This window comes from Lactuca virosa, chromosome 6, assembly GCF_052849685.1.
Source record: "Lactuca virosa cultivar CGN04683 chromosome 6, Lactuca_virosa_CGN04683_v6, whole genome shotgun sequence".
Taxonomy (NCBI): domain Eukaryota; kingdom Viridiplantae; phylum Streptophyta; class Magnoliopsida; order Asterales; family Asteraceae; genus Lactuca; species Lactuca virosa.
The window spans coordinates 19,421,947-19,445,148 of NC_136431.1; the positions used below are offsets into that span (position 1 = coordinate 19,421,947).

The 23,202-nt window shown below is 39.0% G+C and overlaps 1 protein-coding gene across 1 annotated transcript; it reads right to left on the reverse strand.

The window, feature by feature from the left end:
• Positions 1 to 4,552: 4,552 nt before the first annotated feature.
• Positions 4,553 to 6,283, reverse strand: LOC145121361 (uncharacterized). The gene is made up of 2 exons (XM_079057120.1): positions 6,074 to 6,283; positions 4,553 to 5,944 (listed from the first exon to the last, which is right to left on the reverse strand). Exons 1-2 carry the CDS (start codon positions 6,281 to 6,283, stop codon positions 4,553 to 4,555), a joined length of 1,602 nt encoding a protein of 533 aa, XP_078913246.1.
• Between the last annotated feature and the right edge of the window lie 16,919 nt (positions 6,284 to 23,202).

A 23,202-nucleotide genomic window follows, 5' to 3' on the forward strand; every position in this document is an offset into this window, starting at 1 on the left:
ATTTAGGACCTTTTTGAAACTTTTGCCAAAATATAGAGACTTTACTGTAGTTTCCCTCAAATAAATGAGTAACTTTTTTTTGAACAACTGATGTATTAAAAAAAAACCAATAAGTTGCTACAAGTTATAAAGTACAAGCATAGAATAAAAAAAATACACCAATCAGTCCAATTCAGAATATTAAAAGAGGGCATATGTTCAACCAAAATAAAGCACTACTCGCATTTAATTAGATATCATCCGTCGAATTTAGAGGAAAGCAACACCAAATTGTTCTATATCCCACCAAAATCACAGTTTAAATCAAAGTTAATTTCGCCGGTCTTTTTCCTTTCGACCGTGGTTTTAATAAATTCCGCCGGTTCCAAAAAACAAAAAAAATCAAAGTTAATTTCAGATTCCTTGATTTCAAGGCTCTTTATTATTTCATAGAAAGTAAATAGGGAAAATGACGTATATGCCCTATAATGTTTTTAGGGTTTACCCTTTTAGTCCCTTAAGTTATTTTCGTGTTTTATTAGGGAACAAAGTTGTTAGTGACATGTTTATTTGGTCCCTCTAACCTACTATTACCCGTTTTATGTACAAGTGGCTTTTAATTAATTAAAAAAAGTTAAATCCACGTTGTTCACTGTTTGTCCAAGTCTTCATCCCCTCTCTCACACACACTCAAACACACACTTGTTAATCAACCCTTCCTAATCGGCCTTCATCCTCAAGAATGATGCTCCATCAATCGACCCCATTATGAACAAATGTACACCTTCTAGTTCAGGTCTCCTTCATGCCTTGATCTTCCCATCTGCAGAAGCGGATAAAACTATTCATGTGCTGGTGGTGAGAGCGTTAATGGCGTCGTTGTGGGCTTTGATTGATTCTAAACATTTGAAATCAGATAGTCTCCACACCTTTAATCCAACTATTTTGTGACAATTATTCAGAACCCAATCATTCATTTCAAAGTTCAACAAGATTCGGGCATGATCTACAATACCAACATATTATTCTTCTTCAAAGATCACCTAAAATCAACGGGAACAGAGAAAACGAAAAACAACCAAGGAAATCAAACTATGCAAGTCAAAGAGAAGAAATAGGGAGATTGATTGTATGATACTTACGCGAGGTTTATTCTTGACAACAGATAACAGAGAATATCATAGAAAAAAAAGTCAACAGAACTGATGAAACATAGGCTTACCAGATTACAATGAAATCCTTGATTGCCCTAGCAAGTTCCTCATCAACACCAGATTGAACCAACGACTCCCAAACCTGAGCAGCTACAACGAGTCGATTATGCTCAGCACCACTGATGCCAGTGACTTCTTCGAGGGTGGATGGGGCAAATCCTTCCAGAATCAATGGAGGAATGAGAGAGACGTATTCAAACCACATGCCAAGGCGATTCGAAAGAACATCGAGGCGAGATTTTGTGTCGAGGTTACGATATTGGGGTGGTATTGGAGATTGCGATGTCGGTGGGCGAAAGGGTTGGTAGAGTTTTTGAGATGGTGGCTTAGAGGCGGGGGATAAGCGTGGCTGAGATGGGTTTTCAGAAAAGTTTATTGGGTCTGTGGTGGGAAGTGAGAGGAAACGGGGAGGAGAGGAATGGTGAATGGAGGAAAGTGGGGTAGGTTTAGGAGAATTCAGAGCTAAAGAGAGCATGGTGGAAGGTTGAAGAAATGGAGGGAATTGGGAAACCTTATCCTGTATGACAGATACGGAGAGAGAGAGAGAGAGATGGGTGGGCCCCAAGTTTTGCCTATGTGTCCCCAAAACCGGCTAAAACAAGTAAAAGGGACTAAAAGGACAGGTTGCCCACAACTTGGTTCCTTCATAAAGCCACGAAAAAACTTAAGTGGCTAAAAGAGTAAACCCTAGAAACTTCATAGGGTGTATGTGTCATTTTCCCTAAAGTAAATACTATCTCTCATCCTCGAAGGCCAAAACTTTATCCTTTGGGTGCAATATCACTCTCATAAACTCGGTGCTTGGTAGTATCCCAATCTTTTATTTTTCCCTCTTTAAAGCCCCTCTTAAGATTATTAAAGAATTGGAAAGGATCAACATAAGGTTTTTCGAGGGGGGGGGGGGGTACGACCACAAACTCAAAAATCTATTAGATTAGTTGGGATAAAGTTTTCACTCCCAAATCTAAAGGTGGTATTGGTGTCATTAGTCTCCGGACAACTAACCTCTCCTTGTTTGACAAATGGTATGGAGACTAAAACCAGATTCATCATCACTTTGGGTAAAGATAATACTGTCCCTCCCTAGAATGGATTGGGTCTAGAAATTCTTCCATGTTTGGTTGGAAGTCTCTTGTGTTTGGAAAAACATAGTAAGTGTTATTAAAGATTTTGCCACCTATAATGTTGAAATTACTGAATTGTACAATAGGGAAATGGGTCGTGGTAATCTGATTTCAGTTTGGTATGCAGATTGGTCTGGAAATGACATTTTAGAATATACCTTCCCTGAGTTGTTTAAGCTGGAATCGTGAAAAAAATATATGGTCAATGATATCAAAAAGTAAGGGATTCATTTGAATCAGTATGGAGTTGGAAAAGATCACTTTGCATCGGATATGGAGAAAATTGAACTAACTTGTTGTTAATTAATACTACAAACTGTCAATCTCAGGTGCTCGAGTGATTGTTGGAGGTGGCCGGTTGATAGCTTGGGTACATTCTCGGTTAGTTCCTTACATCTCTTATGGGAGCCATATTCATTCTTTGAGCTTCCATATAAGCACTTTTGGATCAATTTGGTGCCAATAAAACTTAATTTCTTGGGTTGGCGTTGTTGGCGAATTATCTGAGTCCGTTTGTGGCTTGAGGCATGGATCGGGTTCAGCATAATAGTTTGGAGTGCAGTCCAAGTTATCAGTTTAATTTAAATATGAGATAATTATCTATTCCATAGATAGAGGGTCTATTTTAGATAATTATATGATTTAAATTAAATCTAGATTCCTAGCTATATACAATCGTGTTGGGTTGTATACATATATATTTTAGATGCCATGTTGGGTATGTTAGAAGTAATAGGAATCAAAAATAATTAGAGTTTTTGTGTAGTTTTCTCTAAAAAAGACTTGCGTGTTTGGCATTGTCTGTGTTTTATTTTTCTCTTTAGTTTTGTTAATTGCTTGAATTGGTATCAGAGAGTGGAGGCAATTTCAGAATCAGAAGAAGACGAATCTGATTGGTGTTGTGGTTGATTCAATCAAAGCAATCGAATATGACAGGGGGCGAGGCCTCAAACCCGCAACCAAAAGAATCGCATTCCTTATCGTTTCAATTCCCTCAACTGACCTCGATAAGCTACACAATTTGGCGCATGCGGATGGAGGTTTTACTTGGTATTCACGGTGTGTGGGAAGTGATTGATCCGGGCTCAACGGATGTCAAAAGGAACAACATCGTGAAAGGATTGTTGTTTCAATTAGTATCGGAGGATGTAATCTTGCAAATCGGTAACCTGAAAACTGGGAAGGAGATGTGGGAAGCAATCAAAACTCGTAACTTAGGGTCAGAACGAGTAAAGGAAGCATGCTTACAAACATTGACTTCGGAATTCGAAAGCTTGAGGAAGAAGGAAACGAGTTCAATAGATGACTTTTCTTCAAATTTATCTGGTATTGCATCTGTTTCAGCGACGCTTGGAGAAACAATTTCACAGGAGAAGCTAGTAAAGAAATTCCTCACAAGTCTTCCTAAACACTTCATTCACATCGTGGCATCACTCGAACACATAGTCACATGGAACGCGGTACGATCCGGTGCGGGAACGTGGTTCGCTAGCTTGGACGTATCGGGTACGAGGGGGGGTAGGTTCATTTCGGTATGCCCGGTACGTCCTGATACGGTGTATCATAGTATCCGGTACGGTATACCATAGTATCCAATACAGTGTACCATGTTTAGATCATAATTTCAAGAACAGTTAACTTAGATTATAACATAAACACTTCAATTAAGATGTAATATTCCAACAACTAACACTTCAAATTTCAAAACATAGAAATTGAAAGTAAATACCATGAATTAAAAAACAACAACAGTAACAGTTTGAAAAAAACAAAAAAACAGGAACATTAACACCTAAAAAACTTGAAACTAATCCATCCTTTGCCTTTTTCCATTTCCATCTGCATCAACATCATCTCCCTCTAAGTTCTCCCACTGCAAGTCTTCATGTCTTGTACTTGGCCCTTCCAAATTTGTATTTTCTGGATTCATATCCCATTTTTTGGTTGGACCTGCTTTGTAATTTTCAAAAAAACGTGATTGGAGTCGAATGTTTGAGTGGATAAACACCAACTTGTCTGCCCTTTTACAATTTAAACGATTTCTTTTCACATTGTGAATATAAGAGTAGGTACCCCAGTTTCTTTCTGCTGAGGAGCTACTAATGGGCTGTGAGAGAACTCTTATGGCAACATTAGCCAAGTCTGGAGTTTCTGAACCGTAACTTGACCACCAATCAATCGCGTCCATGGTTACCGCATCCATCTATGATGATGCCATCGAATAAAGTCCTTTTCTCATGTGAAATGTTGCAAATTGCCTCGCAACATCCGATATTCTTCTTGACTTTCAGATATTCTTTTAAACGCTTCCATGACTTCAAGTACCACTTCTTTATCTAAGTTGGGTGCTTTTCTAGCTATTCCACCAAGTGCTAACATTGAAAGATAACCTGCATCATAGAATCGTGGACATAAAGCAAATCCCAAACAGTGTAATGGAATCGTCATCTTCTCCCACCAAGCAAGCAATATTTTTTCAACTTCAGGATAGTAGGAAGCATATTTGTTATTTGACATCACATCTTTAATTTCTCCTAACATGTTGTCCATTTTTTCGTATATTTCTCCCATTTTTGCTCCCTCGCCATCACAAAATTTCATCAACAAAAAAATAGGTTTTGTGATGGCTAAAATGCTCTCCACATCCTCCCAAAACTCTTCACTTCTAATAGTTTCAACCACCTTTGATCCAGTAATCCTAGTATTTTCATCTCCTTGTTTCACCCAATCTCTCCAAGAATTAAGGGAGATGGTTGTAGACAAAGCTTCTCTACAATCCATTAACCTTTTCAATAATACATAATGAGATGCAAATCTCGTCTTTGCCACCTTTAATAACTCGAGTGTTGAGTTATATCTAAACATGGTCAAAGCATGATTGTGATTAAGAAAATATTTTACAACCACTTTTCCTCTTTTATATGTGGTCATCAACCAATAGAACGTATTTGCAAGATCTTTGAAAATCAAATTCAACGTATGCACACAACAAGGAGACCAGAAAATGTGTTTGTGTACCTTTTCTATTTCCTTCCCGACAGCCTTGCAATTCGCAACATTGTTTATAACGACTTGTAGGACATTGCTTGGTCCTACTGTTTCGATGGCTCCAAGCAAACAGTTTGCTATTGCAACTCCAGTTTTCTCCACACCAGAAAAGTCTTCTGCATACATGAACATCGCCCCACGACTGTTAACAACTATGACATTAATGAGTGGCTTGTGCTTTACGTTTGTCCACCCATCAGAAACAATTGAAACACCTTGCGTATACCATGTATCTTTTATAGGATTCAAATCCTTTTCTACATCTCTATGACATTCATCAAGTAGAACCGTCCTTGCTTTCTCGCTAGAGGGAGGCTTATAACCGGCATGTGCTTTGTTGATAGCACTAACCATCTCCAAAAATTGGGGATTACGTAGCACATTAAACGGAATTCCATTTGCGCAAAGCCCTCTCATGATCTTCAAGTCAACAACGCTTCTTTCCATTACAGCAAATGCATCTTCAATAGGTTTCTTAGAAGAAGAGGAAGATTGTTTTTTACTGATTATGGAGTTCTTTAAAGCACGGGACACACCAACCTTTTCAGCATCTCGGACTTTGTTAAACAGCCTTTCACGCTTCTCACGATCATTTAGTATAACCGGACACCTTCTAATTTATGCGGTCTTGCCGGGCATAGCACCAAAAAAGTGTACATGTATCCTCGTATAGGAACTAGTAAACTGTTGTTTCCAATGTTTACAAACCCACTTCTTTGCACCCCCAACATTCTTGCTTGTTGCAGCAGAAATAATGTTTACTTCCTGCAATAATGGCTTGTCATCCTTCACTTCACGAGTGTTAACTTGTTGAGTATCATCTATAAATGTGTTATCTTCAGTGCTATTTTCATCTTCATCTACTTCAATATGCTCTATGTTCTCTCTGTGATCAGACACACCTTTACCAAACACCATTTTTTTTCCTGTGAAGACTTACTTTGCCTTTTTTTTCTATTGAGAATGTGTGGTAAAAAAGAAAATCGATGCATGTATATATAAGCCTAGAGAAAATTAATTGTGTGTAAATGTGTAAACTGTAATCAACTAATACTCTAATAATGGAGTCGTTGATTCTATAATGCCGACTGAAATATTAAAATTCAAATAAATGGCTTAAATTAATGAATTGAAATCGTATATTCGTGTATATGGTTTTCTCAAAGTGAATCGATATCCCTTATAAAAAAGATATACACAATCAATTGATGGAAATTGGGAGATTTTGTTGCCAAATACTCAGTCGATCGTTCCCAGAGCACAAACGTTATTTCAGTCGGCGTCCCATGGCTTCAATCGGCGTTCCCCAACTTCAATCGGCGATCCCCAACTTCAATCGGCGATCTACATCGCCGTTCCGATATGCAAGAAACGCGAATTAGGGTAAGGTGGGTTCAATTTTGAAATCGCTCAATCTATCGATCCAAGACGCGTTCCCCATGCGTTTGGAACGAAATCGTACCCCGATCCAGCACGCACGAACTGGAACGAGGATCGTGTCTAGTCAAGCGATTTATGTGACTATGCTCGAACAAGTGCTGGACCTTAAGACAACTTCCTTTGAAGACGTTGTTGGAAGGTTGAAAGCATACGAAGAACGAATAAAAGACTCCGACAAAGCACTCGAGTCCGGTGAAAAGTTGCTTTACTCCAGAACTGAAAATACAATAAGAAACCAAGACTCGGGCCGTGGGAGAGGGCGTGGAGCATACCGTGGGGGACGAGGCTGTGGACGTGGTCGTAGTCGGGGTAACACCCAAAACTATGACCAAAGGGACTCATCAAAATACCGGGAAAATGAAGAGAAAAAGAGCAATAGTAATGAGAAAATAGACCTCTCAAACATTAAGTGTTACCGTTGCGATAAATACGGACACTTTGTTTCGAAATGCCCAGATCGAATTAAGAACCATGAAGCAAACCTAAACGATGCACGGGAAGGAGGTGTAAACCATGAGGAAGGGACATTTTTTATGATGAAGGAAGAGACGATTTTTCTAAACGAAGACAAATATGTTCCTCCCAAAGTTGAGCCTAACCAAGATGAAGACGATGTTTGGTATCTCGACAATGGTGCAAGCAATCACATGACCGGTAAATACTCATATTTTTCTGAATTAAATAAGCGAATAACTTGAAGAGTAAGGTTTGGAGATGGCTCGTGCGTGCGTATAGAAGGAAAGGGATCAATTTTGTTTGAAGGTAAAAATGGAGAACAAAAATTGATGAAAGACATTTACTACATTCCATCACTTCGAAGCAATGTAATAAGTCTTGGCCAAACAACATTATTTGGATGTGACATACGACTCCATGATGATTATCTAACAATGAAAGACAGATGTGGAAGGTTGCTTATGAAGGTCCCACGAAGTGAAAATCGTCTCTACAAAACACGACTAAAAGTTGGAAAGCCTTATTGTTTGCAAGCAAAAATCGATGATGAGTCTTGGTTATGGCACGCGCGTCTTGGCCATATTAACTTTGGTGCAGTGAATATGATGCATAAGTTAACCATCGGAGTACCAGCAATAAAGTACCAAGATCATATATGTGAAATTTGTGTGATAGGCAAGCAAAACAAACACTCGTTCCCAAAGAAGTCTAATTATGAGTCAAAAGATGTTCTTGAGATGTTACATGGAGACATTTGCGGACCAATCGAACCCCCAACTCAAGCAGGTAATAATTATATATTAGTTCTTATTGATGACTTTTCTAGATACATGTGGTCCTTTTTGTTGAAGCACAAGAACGATGCGTCGGATGTAATCAAGAGATTTAAAAAGTCAATCGAAAATCGAACGGGTAAAGAGATTAAGACATTTCACACAGATAGAGGTAGTGAATTTACATCTAACGATTTTAATCGTTTTTGGAGCGAAGAAGGTGTTGCTAGAATGTTAACGGCTCCATACTCACCCCAACAAAACGGCATTGTAGAACGTCGAAACAGGACCCTAATCGAGATGACACGTTGCCTCATGAAAGCGAAAGAGGTTCCAAACCAATTTTGGGGAGAAGCCGCGCGACATGCAACTTTTATTATAAACCGAACCCCTACGCGAGCATTGGTAGGAGTCACACCATTTGAAAAATTCTATGGTTATAAACCCAACCTCCAAGATTTAAAAGTGTTTGGGTGTATCGCTTATGAAAGAATTGTTTCAAAGTATTTAAAAAAACTCGATGATAGATCAAGATCGTTGGTCTATTTCGGCAAAGAACCAGGTTCGGGAGGTGTACGACTTTACAACCCTGATGAAAATAAAATAATTATAAGTTACAATGTAATTTATGATGAAAAATCATCATGGAAGTGGAATTCAGAAAACACCTCGTGCACAGTTGCATCAAATATGGAATCAGGAACATTTAATGTGCATTGGGCCGAGAACTCAAGATCCAACCAATTAAACCCATCAGCTATTGGACCTAATCAGCCCTCTAATCAGACCCAACAGGCTGATGTGAGCAGCCCAAGACAAGAAAACCACGAAGAAAATAGTGGGCATGATTGGAGCGAAGTTCACAACAACTTTGACAACCACAGTGAAGACGAAACAGCCCCGGTACGTCGATCAAACCATGTCTCTGTTTTACCAATCCGTTTAAACGATTATGAGTTAAACATTTACGAATTAATGTTGACTTATGATGAGGAACCAAGGAACTTTAATCGAGAAGAATAAGGCAATGAAAACCGAGATTGAATCAATCGAGAAGAATAACACGTGGAAACTAGTGCCTCTACCCAAGAATGTTAAACCAATCGGCCTAAAGTGGTTATATAAAATCAAAAGAAATGTGGACGGATCCATATCAAGGTACAAGGCGCGACTAGTAGGAAAAGGCTATGTACAAGAATCCGGCATTGATTTTGATGAAGTCTTTGCGCCAGTAGCTCGTCTCGAGACAATTCGACTCTTAATTGCTCTCGCAGCCGGGAAGGGATGGACGATTTACCACTTAGACGTGAAAACGGCCTTCTTACATGGTGATTTGAAAGAAGAAGTTTACGTGACTCAACTCGAAGGTTTCGAAAAGCCGGGAGAGAGAGGAAAAGTTTACAAGTTAGCGAAAGCATTGTATGGCTTACGACAAGCACCAAGGGCGTGGAACATAAAACTTGATAACATCTTACGAGGAATGGGTTTTAAACGATGTTTGCAAGAATCGGCAGTTTATAAAAAGGTGTCTAAAGGCGAATTCATCATCGTGGCCGTGTATGTGGATGATTTATTCGTAACGGGAACATGTCAGGAAATTACAAGTCAATTCAAAAGAATGATGTCATCAAAATTTGAAATTACAAGAAACGGTTGCTCTATCTTCATGTGAAGCCGAATTCATGGCAGCTACCTCGGCTGCATGTCAAGCGGTTTGGCTAAGGGAGTTGCTTGCAGAGGTGACGAGATTAGAGAAACAAAAGGTGTTAATTCTCATAGATAACAAGTCGGCTATTGCATTGTCTAAAAACCCGGTGTTTCATGGAAGGAGCAAGCATATTCACACACGTTTCCACTTCATACGAGAGCATGTGGAAAACGGGCAAGTCGAAGTTGAATATGTGAAAGGAAATGAGCAAGTGGCGGATCCCCTAACGAAGGCCTTAGCACGCATAAAGTTTTTGGAAATGAGACCGTTACTTGGTGTGCATGAATTACTCTACTCAGAAATTCAGGGGGTAATTGTTGGCGAATTATCCGAGTCCGTTTGTGGCTTGAGGCGTGGATCGGGTTCAGCATAATAGTTTGGAGTGCAGTCCAAGTTATCAGTTTAATTTAAATATGAGATAATTATCTATTCCATAGATAGAGGGTCTATTCTAGATAATTATATGATTTAACTTAAATCTAGATTCCTAGCTATATACAATCGTGTTGGGTTGTATACATATATATTTTAGATGTCATGTTGGGTATGTTAGAAGTAATAGGAATCACAAATAATTAGAGTTTTTGTGTAGTTTTCTCTAATAAAGACTTGCGTGTTTGGCATTGTCTGTGTTTTATTTTTCTCTTTAGTTCTGTTAATTGCTTGAGGCGTGCGGTCCTTAATCACCTACCTCCCAAATTATAGATCTTAAAATCGGGGGGAGGGGGGGGGGGGGGGGGGGGATTGCTCTCCCCTCTACACTCTGTGCTTTCTGTGGTGAGTCGGACGAGTCAGAAATTTATCTATTTTTACAATGTGGTTGGGTAAAAGAAGTCTGGGATGTAATTGAGACTCGGTGCGAATTAAGCGTATATGGGATTAATATCCTTGAACAACTTTTATTTGTATCGCATTGTTACTTCCAGTCCCTATTGCAAAAGAAAATCACTCATGTTGTTATTTTAGCTGCTCTATGGTTCATTTGGAGGGCAATAAGTGATCTTATTTTCAATAAGATTGCAACATCTCAGTTCAGGGTTGTAGATGAAATTAAATCAAATGTGTTACTATGGTTAAAGAACAGAGGTAGGGAGTTCTCCCCAAACTGTGAAAGCTTGTGTATATTTCCTTTCGCGGTTCACTCATTGGGATGCGATAGGGCGGGGGTAGAAGATATTTCTGTTATTTGGTGACATGTTTCACTGCAACAAGTTTTGGTTTGGGGTGTGTTATCAATTCACTACATAGACATAATGTAGGATTTTGTTGTAGTTAAACATTTCTTTGGGTGTGTTCTTTCGTATTCATTAGGCTCAATATATATTGAGGTTGGGGGTATAAACTTGGTGTTGGTGTGTGTCTCTTTGTTGATCTTGTCCATCTTACAGGTTACATATTGGCGTTCTCAAGATCATGATATTTTTGCAGCTCATCATTTGATATGTGGGTGTTCTTATGTAGTGAGTCTGTTGGTGCCACCCATGTATGGAAATATTGAATTTGATGTTGTGTGTCCTATGTTACCTATGAATCTATTATAAGTGTTGGATCATGGATGTTTTCAACAAATCAGGGGCGGACGCAGGATTCTGTAGTAGATGTTGCCGGTCCGTAATAGGTGTTGCCGATCCATAGTAAGTGTTGCCGGTGGCACATTTTATAGTAGAAAAAAAAAATCGAAAATTTTGCACTACGTCGCGAAAAACTAGGTGTTGCCGGTGCCACCGTTGGCACCATACTAGATCCGTCATTGCTACAAATGCGACTGGTTGGGCGATATTACCCTTCCCTGGTAATTATTGGTGCTGCTGGAATTGTGACACGTTTGTTTGAATTCGATGACGTTAGGCCTATGGTACCCGTAAATTTGATATATATGTTGGATCATGGGTGCTTGGATCATGGTTCCTGCATAAATGAGAATGGTTGGATGATATCACCCTTTACATGTAATTGTTGGTTGTTGTTGGTTTCGTGGCATAATTGTTGGATGTTTCTGGTTGATTTTACCCCTCTTTGATGTTTGAGATCAAGCCTGATTTAGCCCCATTGGACATATGTCTTGGCACAAATATGACAAGTCTTGAAGATAATACCCCTCACCGGTATTTGCTGGAGGTTCCAAATCATCTACAAGATTTCTGTTACTTGATGATCTCATTGATCTACACTTTTTGTTTGACATTTCTATTCTTATTGTTTTTAAATTTCGTTGCTACTGCTTAAGTTTGTTGTTATTTTTCTCCTTTTCTTTTGTAATCTTTTGTGGTTCAGCTTCCTGATCATTTTTTCTAATAAATTTTGTCGTTAAAAAAATCTAAAGTTGACAAGATGAAGATTGAGGAGGGTGGGGCATAAAACGGTTTTATTATTGGTTAAAATAAAATGGATATCTATTGATATTTTTCTAAATTAGTTCTATGATTCATAAAAAAAAAAATAATAATAAAAAAAAAAAAAAACTATTTTCGATTTATTTGATACGTTCAATCTATTTTGATGAGATCACTTTAGTTATCATTTTAAATTTATTACTAGTTGATTCATTATAAGTAAAATATAATTCAATCTTTCAATCAATGAGTAAAATGGTTAAACTTTGATATTTTTCTGAACTGTAACATATCTTAGGATACAAACTATATGAGTACAATAGGTACAAAAATAATTAATTCAAAGATATTTTTTAAAGGACCACTTCCTTTCGTTCTTTATTCATTGTTCTACTTCGGTTTTAAATTCCAAACTTATATTTCCTTAAAATATTGCGTATGATTGTTTTGTTTTTTTTTGTTTTTTTTGTTTTTTTTTGAAACAACAGAATTATATTAAAAAACAAGCCAATCAAATGATGAGGCAAGGGAAAAAAGAAACAGTACAAACTAAATAATTTTGAAAGGGGAATAAACCCAATCTAACCAATTACAAAACCCATATTTTCTCTTATATTTAACTCAACTAAACACCATGGTTATACTGTTATCCATCATTTTCGTGGGAGAGATGCAAATCTTATTGAAGATTTTTATAATTTCGGGCCTTCCAAATGCACCAAAGAAAACCATAAACGATCGCCATTAAATTTTTTTGTTTCTTTGGACAATTCCCCCAACTAGCCGCAAAAGAGACAAGATCTTTTATCGAGGAAAGTATTGCATCGAAATATTACACCAATTCAAACTCTTCCTAAGAGTATCAATAGCAAACTGGTAGCCCGCGAATATGTGATATGTCTCATCAATACCTATCGAGTAGCTAATACATGAGGTGGGAGGGATATGAACACCCCAGCGAGAGAGAGTCACTGTAGACGAAATCTGGTCCATACACGCACACCAAGTGAAGCAAATGATCTTTAGAGAAACAAGGTTGACCCAAACCGTTGGGTTATTAACCAGAATTGTGATTTTGGAATCAATCATAGCCCTAACATCATGAATATGGAAAACACCATCAGAAGATAATTTGGATTTCCAAGTATCAACTCCGTCAACAGAGGGGCCGTTAACAGAAGGGGTGAATCAAAGTATCCTCCAAGCGTATGATGGTTTCATGAGGAACAACATACATAAGATATTTATGCGATTATGTTCAACGTTTTTAAGATTGGGATCTGGATCGAAGAATCGTAAAATCTTTTGATTCTATATGTTAAAAACGACATGGATTGAAATATGATCAGTTTTGTATCAAGATCGAATCTAAGATCGTAAGATATTGCAATAATTGGATCCAACTCATTTTAAAAATTTCGTCTTTAATGTCTAAAAGTGTAAACAATGAAGTCTTCCCTAACACTAGAGATTTAATCATACATATTAGTTCAATAATCATACACATGTTGTCAAGATTCTCATCTTGATCTTTAAGATCTTTGATGTGTTAGCTTTTTTTACCACTAGTTTTAACATTATAAATCCTAACTAATTTAACCAGCTAAAACACAAATAGGCAGTGTACCAAGTCACATAATAGTATAGTAAAGTAGGGGTGTCGAAATCAGGGAACGAAAACTTTAATGTGAAAATAACTGCTACTAATTAAACTAAAGAAAATAACTATGAATTGGAAGTTTTTTTATCTGATTTTGCAAGTTTAAAAAAACTTAATTTACCAACTTAACAATTAACTAAGTTTACTTTAGACGAACGCAAACAAAACATAAACGATTTTAATTCAAGATTAAAGAGTACTTTCGTTTAACTTCGAATCACCTTTACCCTATGGTTGATTTCTAATACAATGGATTATTTATTTGGTTACCAAAATATCAAGTTACTAGTTATCTTGTTCGATTTCCTAGTGTTTTATCAATCTCTGATATATTATTACAATGGTCATGCAACAAGTGAACACTAAATTGATTTTAATGTTATTTGGACTATAAATGACAAGATATAATGATTATATATCTATGATCAAGACAAGCAATTCAATCACATAATGTGGATAATTAGTGCTCTCTAACACAATCAAAATTACTAACTATTACCACCTAACCTTAGGATTTATTTTATCTTTCTATCTTCTAATTCAATGATCATAAATAATTAGATATCAAGTTCATGCAATAAGAGTGATTATCTACTACACAAAACTTGTGGATAAGTCATAGAAACTAGAACTTTAACATGCTAGGATATTGATCTATCAAACACAATTAAAAACCAACACAAATTAATCCATAAAACTCAAAATCAACACATAGTATTATGGTCCATCTATGTCAAACGAAAGTTAGGGTATTTAGCCCATAACTAAGTCAGAAACACAATAAAAAACGAAGTAAACTAGATTAAACATTATTAAACAGGTCAAACCGAATGATTTATTGCATTCTTTGTATAGATCTCTTCAATCATTGATCTCAAATCAATTTCTGATCTTTTTAGGGTTTCTAGGAAGGTTTTGGTCACCCTTAGTTGCAGGAAACAACAACTTTCTCAGCATACCATCGATATTTGACCTATAAGTCGTTTTTATAAGTTACCAAAAGTTAACTGCCACGATGTGGCACAATACTCGCAACATCGTGGGAGACATTTTCTTCACGTGAGCTCCAAGCTTTCCATGTAGATCGATGTGGAATCTTCTAGGCTATAAGGTCGTTCCAAACATATTTTGTGCACATGACTAGAGAGAAAAAAAGCCCTTAAAATAAACAATTTTCATTAACTTTTTTTTATTGTAACTCAATAATTGAAAAAAAATTATTTATACTACCTTCTAAATATACATTTTCGACTACAAAAATTCATATATTTAAAGAAAAATATTTATTCTAGCTTTTTGAGATACAAAATTATTAATGATATCTTTAAGATCGATCTTACTTAACATATAATTAATAAAGTCTAAAAATTTTGGGCCTTTTAAAAGATGGGCCATAGAGTGTGGACCCTATCACCCACCGTCTAGGACGGGCCTTCTAGGCTAGACATGTCACCTTGTCGTGGCATGTATGTGACCACGACATGGTATCTATTTTATGCCTGCTTTTCTTCCTTTTTAATGATGGCTTCAAGTCCTTTACTTCTAGCTTGCATTTTAGCTCCTTTTTTCACGAGAATGTCATTTTGGCTACAAATAGATTTTACACGTAATAAATACCATATATCTTAATAAATGACAAAAATATTTCTAAATGTACTTAAATATTGTTTATAATATATGACTAATTTTAGCAATATCAATCACGCAAGAAAAAAACGATTTCGATCATACTAAGATATATTTGAAGCAAGATTTATATTGGGATCTTAGAATCCCGACTAAGATTTTAAGATTTTAACATGATCTGATCTAACTTCTTTAGTTTTATTATACACTTAAACCTCAAAATTTGTCTATTCAACTTAAAATCGAGCATCACAAGTTGCAAGAAGTCTCATAGAGCATATGTTTTTTCATCTATTAATCTCAAATTAGGGAGAGCACACTCATTTTTTAAAGACATGATTTTATTAAAAAAATGCTAGCTAGATGATATTTCCTTCATGATCTTATGCCTATAGTTATACATGATTAGAATGATCTTGTTTCTTTTTCTAATTTTTAGAACAACTAAAGTAATAATAAAAACGGAGCAATAAGATAGACTACCAAAAAACATCACTATAAAATAAAAATAGGATTAAAAAACGTCATCCAACGTAGTTAAGTTTTATGAAATTAAACCTATTAGAATCCCACATAAAAGTGTGCAGAACAATCTTATCAAACAACTCAGATCTCCTATGCCACTTTCACAAAGATAATAACATTATGGAAAAGACCAAAGAACCTGCCAAAGCATGTAATAAGTGGCTTTATAGAGAGTCTTGACAATACGGTTTAAATGAAGCCCTAAAAACATCTTAACCAATCTGCACACATGTCAAAAATAGGGATATTAACATCCCACTAAGTACTAAAGATAAATCATCATGGTAAATGTTAACGTGTCCCTCCAAGAATACGTTAAAGATAACGAGACGGTTATCTAAAGGACGACCTAGCTGATGGTCGCTACCCAACATAAATGCTAGGCCCGGGCCCTTGCCCTCACAACCTCGCACTTAGACCCCGACACTTTAGCGCCAAGGTCCAACTTAGAACGAGAAACTACAGTCTATAGCAAGATAAAATAGTACTAACCTCTTCCTAGAGCGACCAGTGTGACGCTCAGAATGCTGCCCTTCGGTAGTTCTACACCAATAGCAGATGACCGCTAGTGATGGACAAGCGGCCAATAGGAATCCTCCACGTCCTGTTGGCCCAGATAAGACAAAATGTACTGTCTGGGACATGCTCACACAACAAGAGGTATAAAAGAAACCCTTCTTCACCATAAAAAGGGATCGCCTCATTCTCTACCTTAAACTTAACCCTAATATTCTCATCCAATTACTGACTAGACCGTTGGAGCTTCGTACCAGGACCACTTCCTAGACGACGACTGACGCCATTTCTTTCTTTGATGTGATTCTCAGGCTTAACCCATACGAAGATATCCCCAAATGGCGTTATGCACGGAGTACATATCACAACATTTGGCACCATCCGGGCGTGTACTCAGAGTTGCACAACCTTGATACGACCCTAGACGTAGGCAATGACGAGAAACGAATCTGCGATGTCTGACGAGGAGAAACAAGTCCACTCGGATCACTCACGTTGCTCGAGGGCACACAATCATCTACGTCATATGGACAAGCCTCTACCCACACGCCAACAACACAAATATTAGGTCTGATAACGAGAACTGCAGCGACAACGATCGCCGCCCTATGGCGACCGTCACCCGTCACAATAGAGCAACCTATTACAACCACAAATGCAGCGCCTCAGTCGACAACGACTTAACTGTCGCAACCACCGACCCAACAGTCACAACTGTCGACTCAGTAGTCGTAACCGATGGTTTCTCAGCCGCAATTGCTACTGCAGCAGGCAGGGACGAACACTTGGTCCCAAGACCATACTGTCCTCCACACAATACCCAATGTCAAGCTATCAGTTCTCTACAGTAGCAGAAATGTTGCACATTTCGCTTTTCGCTCAACAACCTCCGATGTTCAACCCTATTTCCAGCAGTCACATAGATCCATCCCACAAACACCGCCGTCACAAGAATCCAACCCCAACTTGTCATCAACGCAACAAGTCAATACCTATGCTCAGCAGCCTCAAGGATTGAATTCGAACATGCTCCATCAGCTGGAACCGGGTTCACAACTGCAGCAAAACACGTAATCGAGACCCCAACAGCAAACTTAAATCTTGCAAGCAACGATGTACAACCTAGTGCATGGGAACCCATACTATGCTCAACAATTTATGATGTACAGTGGCTTTCTATACTCACGCATGGAAAACTCGGTCAGAAGCACCATATCTGCTTTTCTCCAAGAGCTCTTGCAGTATGAGACCCACACTCGGCGATGATACCTAACATTCCCAAGTATGACGGTACAACCGAACCTGATGAGCATATCGACACCTATTGTAACATCCGATTTTCAGGTATTTCATTTTAGCCCTTGGCCTATTTTAAGTTTGCATATTTGGCCCTTTGTGAAAAAATGTCCTACACTTCAGCCTGTATACTAGGCGTATGTGAGACACGTACAACGTACTTAAGCGAGCCATGGATCGTGGGACACATGCTAGTACACGAGGCATACTAGCTCAGCTCCCAATTCCTAAATTTAGGGGTTTGCTCCCTATTTAATCCACCTTATGCCTCCCTTGGACATCCCTTATCAGCCTCCACTCCTCACAAACCCTAATCTCGAGCCTAAGCCTTGTGTGTGAAGAGTTTGAAGCTTGTAACTGATTTTTCTGCTCTTTTGTTGAAGAAGAAGACTATTAAAGAAGGTGGTGTTGCTTGCAAGCTTGTGGATCCAAAAACTACCTTACTTTATGCATCTTTTGAAGGTATAAAGTTTATACCTTGATGTTTCTTTCTAGATCTCCATAGATGATTTTTTATGATCTTTTTGTCCCAAAGCTTGGACCTTTGTGAGTATGGAGTATTCCATAGAATATTAGCTGTCCTTTCATGTGTTTTAGGTCTTGTAGATTCATAAAAATGGTTGCTTGATGATCCTTTTCCAGCAATGCAAGAGTTTGGTGATGTTGAATATAGATTAAGTTAGGGTTTTAAGGTTTATGCTCTTTTCAACAATGCAAAGGCTTAAAGTTATGGACTTTATGGATTAAGACATTCTATAGAGGCCAGATCTATGTTTGGATTGCATGCCTTAATGATTAAGACATTTTGGAGCAATTTTTGGGATCAGGAGACGTACACCCCACGTATTATTGGCTACGCCCAGCGTAGCCATGGCTAACCTCGACTCGCCAAATCCATCGAGTACGTCGCACGTAGGAGGAGTGTACGCGCAACGTACGTGCTGGGCAGTTGACTTTTGCTGATTTTTGACTTTTGGTCAAGATTTTGGGTTTTTGTAACATCCATAAAGATCAAGCCAATTTAAAACTTTTTCAACCATTCAAAACCATTAAGGTATTACAAAGTGTTTTAAAAAAAGTTTAGACATCAGAGTATCCCATAAATCAAGATCATAAAAATGAGAGGAGGTGCACGATCACGCCTTCGCTTTCCCGCGATCATCTGAAGTACTTGAAACAAAATCAAAAATTGTAAGCCCGAAGCTTAGTGAGTTCCCCCAAAATACCCATACACACAACAATATACACATAATCACAACCATACACACAACAATATACACATAATCAGGATGGTATACCCTCGGCCCACAACCATCGGGTTGGAATGCCCACATACTACGAGTCCAATCATCCTCGGGATGGAATACTCACGGCCCACAACCATCGGGTTGGAATGCCTATGTCCGTTGGCTCTCGCACAAAGTAGATAAGCCTCAACCACTAATCAAACATGTACACATATATCAGATAATCACATAATAGTCTATAGACAGACAAACCGATCTAACAGATCATAACAATGTAATACATCCTATCTACCAGGATACCGATCTAACATATCATAATAGCATACTAACATTCTATCTACCAGGATACCGATCTAACTGATCATAATAGCATAATAACATCCTATCTACCAGGATACCGATCTAACATATCATAATAGCATAATAACATCCTATCTACCAGGATACCGATCTAACAGATCATACGATACTCGAGCATATAACATATCAGGATAACAATCCAAAAAGAGCCGACCTTGGTGCCATAGACCCTTGAGTATAGTGAGGAAAACTCACCTCACAATGTCGAACTGTAGTGATAAGATCAAACTCGCGAATCACAGCCACGAACTTCACCACCTATATCCACCATAGGACCACTTCTATAAATTCCCAATTTACTAAAATACCCCCAGAAGTCAAACTGGTCAACCCTTGGTCAAAGTCAAAGTCAACGGTCAATGTCAACAGTCCATGTTGACCCAACTTGTCGAGTGCAACTCACTGACTCGTCGAGTCCTTCCAGAACTCGAGAAATCATGAAAACCCTAGTTGACTCGCCGAGTTTCCAGACAACTCGTCGAGTCCATGCGTGTCCAAATGTCGGGAAAACCCTAACTGACTCGTCGAGTCGTCTCACTAACTCGCCGAGTCCATGCAGAAACCCACAACAATCAATCTTCATCCGAATCGTCGAGTTGACCATGCAACTCGTCGAGTCCCTTCAGTCCATTTCTCATTCAAACGTTTTTAAGCTACCCTAAAGCTCCAACTTGCAGATGTAACCTCCTAGGGGATGGTTTCCACGTAAAGTTGCAAACTTTACGTACATGCATGGTCCTAAATGCCAAAACCAAGCTAAGGGAAAGGTTTAACCCAAAGAGAAGGGCCAATGCTTACTGAATCTGATATCTTCATGACTATAGGGACCTAGAGGAGTTCAGATCTGAAGTAACAACTTCAGATCATGACCAATACCCGAAATGACTCACAAATATGCTAAAAATGGCCCTAAACCTATGCATGAATAGATCTAGCTAAAGATAAGTCATGGTAACGACTTTTTACCTTCAAAATGATGCCAATATGAAGTAGTGTCAGATCCACAAGCTTCTCTTTGCTCCAAGCTCCTTAGACTTCAAGCCTTCTTTACAAAATCCGCCTTCCAAGCTTCTTAACATACAACAATGGAGAGTAGGTGAGATTAGGGTTTTCTGAGCTCAAGGGGGATGGTAAGGGAGGCTGAGGGAGGCTAATGACCCTTTAAATAGGGTGCAAAACCCTAGAAATTAGGGTTTCATTTTCCAGCTCCTACTCGTCGAGTTGGGGTCCTCCAACTCGTCGAGTAGACCTCATAAAGTCACGCGGCCTGAATCGTTTCTACACGACGAGTTGGGGCATCCAACTCGTCGAGTAGGTCAAACGACACTACTGATTCCTCATCCAGTATGCACTTCCGTAACTGTGACACATGGAAAGTGCTGTGGACCTGACTAAGTTGCTCCGGGAGATCCAGTCTATACGCCACCTTGCCAACCCTAGCAACGATCCTGAAGGCCCAATGTATCGGGGACCCAATTTCCTCCTCTTCCTGAAGTGAATCACACCCTTCCACGGTGAGACCTTCAGTAATACCATGTCTCCCACCTAGAACTCCAGCTCAGATCGACGCCTGTCAGCGTAACACTTCTGCCGACTCTGAGCAGTCTGCATCCGCTGTCTGATCTGCTGAATCCTCTTGGTAGTCTGCAGAACTACCTCTGTCCGTCTCATCACCCTGTGTCCAATCTCACCCCAACATAGTGGGGTGCGACATCTCCATCCATACAACAGCTCATATGGTGGAGCACCAATAATGGAATGAAAGTTGTTGTTGTATGAGAACTCTGCAAGGGGTAGGCAGGAGTCCCAACTCCCACCGAAGTCTATAACGCAGGATCTCAGCATATCCTCGAGAGTTTGTATGGTCCGCTCACTCTGGACGTCTTTCTGCGGATGATAGGCTGTACTGAAGTGCAGCCACGTGCCCAGTTCCTCGTGGAACTTCTGCCAGAAACGGGAGGTGAACCGAATATCACGGTCTAAGACAATAGAGACCGACACCCCATGACGAGCAACGATCTCACGGATATATAATTCGGCCAGCTTCTCGGTCGATGAACTCTCCCGTATCGCTAAAAAGTGTGCGCTCTTGTTCAATCGATCCACGATGACCCAAATAGCATCGAAGCCATTCGCCGTCCTCGACAGCTTGGTGATAATCCATCGTGATATGTTCCCACTTCCACATGGGAATCTCTAGGGGTTGCAGCTGGTCGTGCGGCCTTTGGTGCTCGGCCTTGACCATCCTGCAGGTCAAGCACCTCTCCACGTACCAAGCGATTTCTCGCTTCATGCACGACCACCAATAACTCTATCGCAAATCCCAATACATCTTGGTGGCCCCCAGATGAATAGAGAAGCGAGACTTATGAGCCTCCTCCAGAATAATCTGTCTGACCCCACCAGACATCGGAACCCAGACCCGACCGCAACGGGTCTATAATCCCCGACTATCCTGCACAAACCGGGTGTTCTCACCCCTAATCCTCTCAGGCTTCGAATTCTCATGTCGCATACCCTCAGCCTGAGTTTCCCTGATCAAGCTCACTAGTGGAGAATCCACTGATATCCTCATACATGTCACCAGAGTAGAAGATCCAGTTGAATTGCGGCTTAGAGCGTTCGCAACCACGTTCGCCTTACAGGATGGTAAAGGATCTCGCAGTCATAATCCTTGACCACGTCAAGCCACCTGCGTTGTCTCATGTTCAGGTTCGACTGATCCATAATGTGTCTCAAACGCTTGTGGTCCGTGTAAATGGTATAGCGGACCCCATAGAGGTAATGTCTCCAAATCTTGAGAGCGAATACTACCGCTCCCAACTCCAGATCATGAGTAGGGTATCTCGTCTCTTGCGGCTTCAACTGACGATAGGGTTGGATTAGGTGTCGTACTTAATAGTTATTAAACTTATCCAAGTGGGAGACTGTTGGATTAGGTGTCTAAGCCCATAACTATTTTGGTATGTACTTGAGCCGATTATGAGTATGGTCCTTTTGGGTTGCCTTCACCATAACAACTGATAGGATGAACTAAGGAGAAAGAGGATTAATTATGATTTATTAATATATTATATGAATAATATATTAAAAGAGAAATCATATTGTTTAATTAATATTAGTCAAGAATTAATTAAGAATTAATTTTGTGGTTAAAAGAGATTAACTAAATAAAGGGGACTGATATTGTAATTATAAGATAGTTACAAAGTTGGGCTTAGGATCCATATAGAAATCGTCCAAGGGCCTTCTGGAAGGGTCTTTGGGATGCTTAAGGACTAAGAAGCTGGATTAGGGTTTCAAAGTTGAAAAACCTAGTAGCCCCAACTATATAAGGACCCCTAAGGCTCCCAAAAATGTGGCTAACCTTCTAAGAGAAACCCTAGGACGTTTTTGGTGCCTCCTCCCTCTCTCCTTGTTCATCTTGTTGCTCATGGTATTTGTGACTCCATTAGAGTTGCAACACTTGAGGCACTAAGCTTTCAGAAGTCAAGATCAAGAAGGATTGTGATTGTTATTGCTACATAACAATCAAGGTAAACTTTCTAACCCTAATCATATGTGATTTTCATATTTGTATGCTAGTCAATTAGGGTTTATTGCTTTGGTATTCAATGTTGTATGTTTACTTAGAAAACCTAGATCAAAGCAATTAGGGTTACATGTAAACCATAGGAATGATGTAATACTCATAACCCATTAGTGGTATCAGAGCCTAGGTCGTTTTCTAGTGAATAGATGCAAAACTGAACCACCAAAGATCTTGAAAATCGAATTTTTTGGTTTCTGTCTGCCAGACTCGCCGAGTCCCTGTATGGACTCAACGAGTAGGTCCTACTCGACGAGTACAAGGATCTGGTGCCGGGAATTTCGATTTTCTAGCCAGATTTTGTTGAG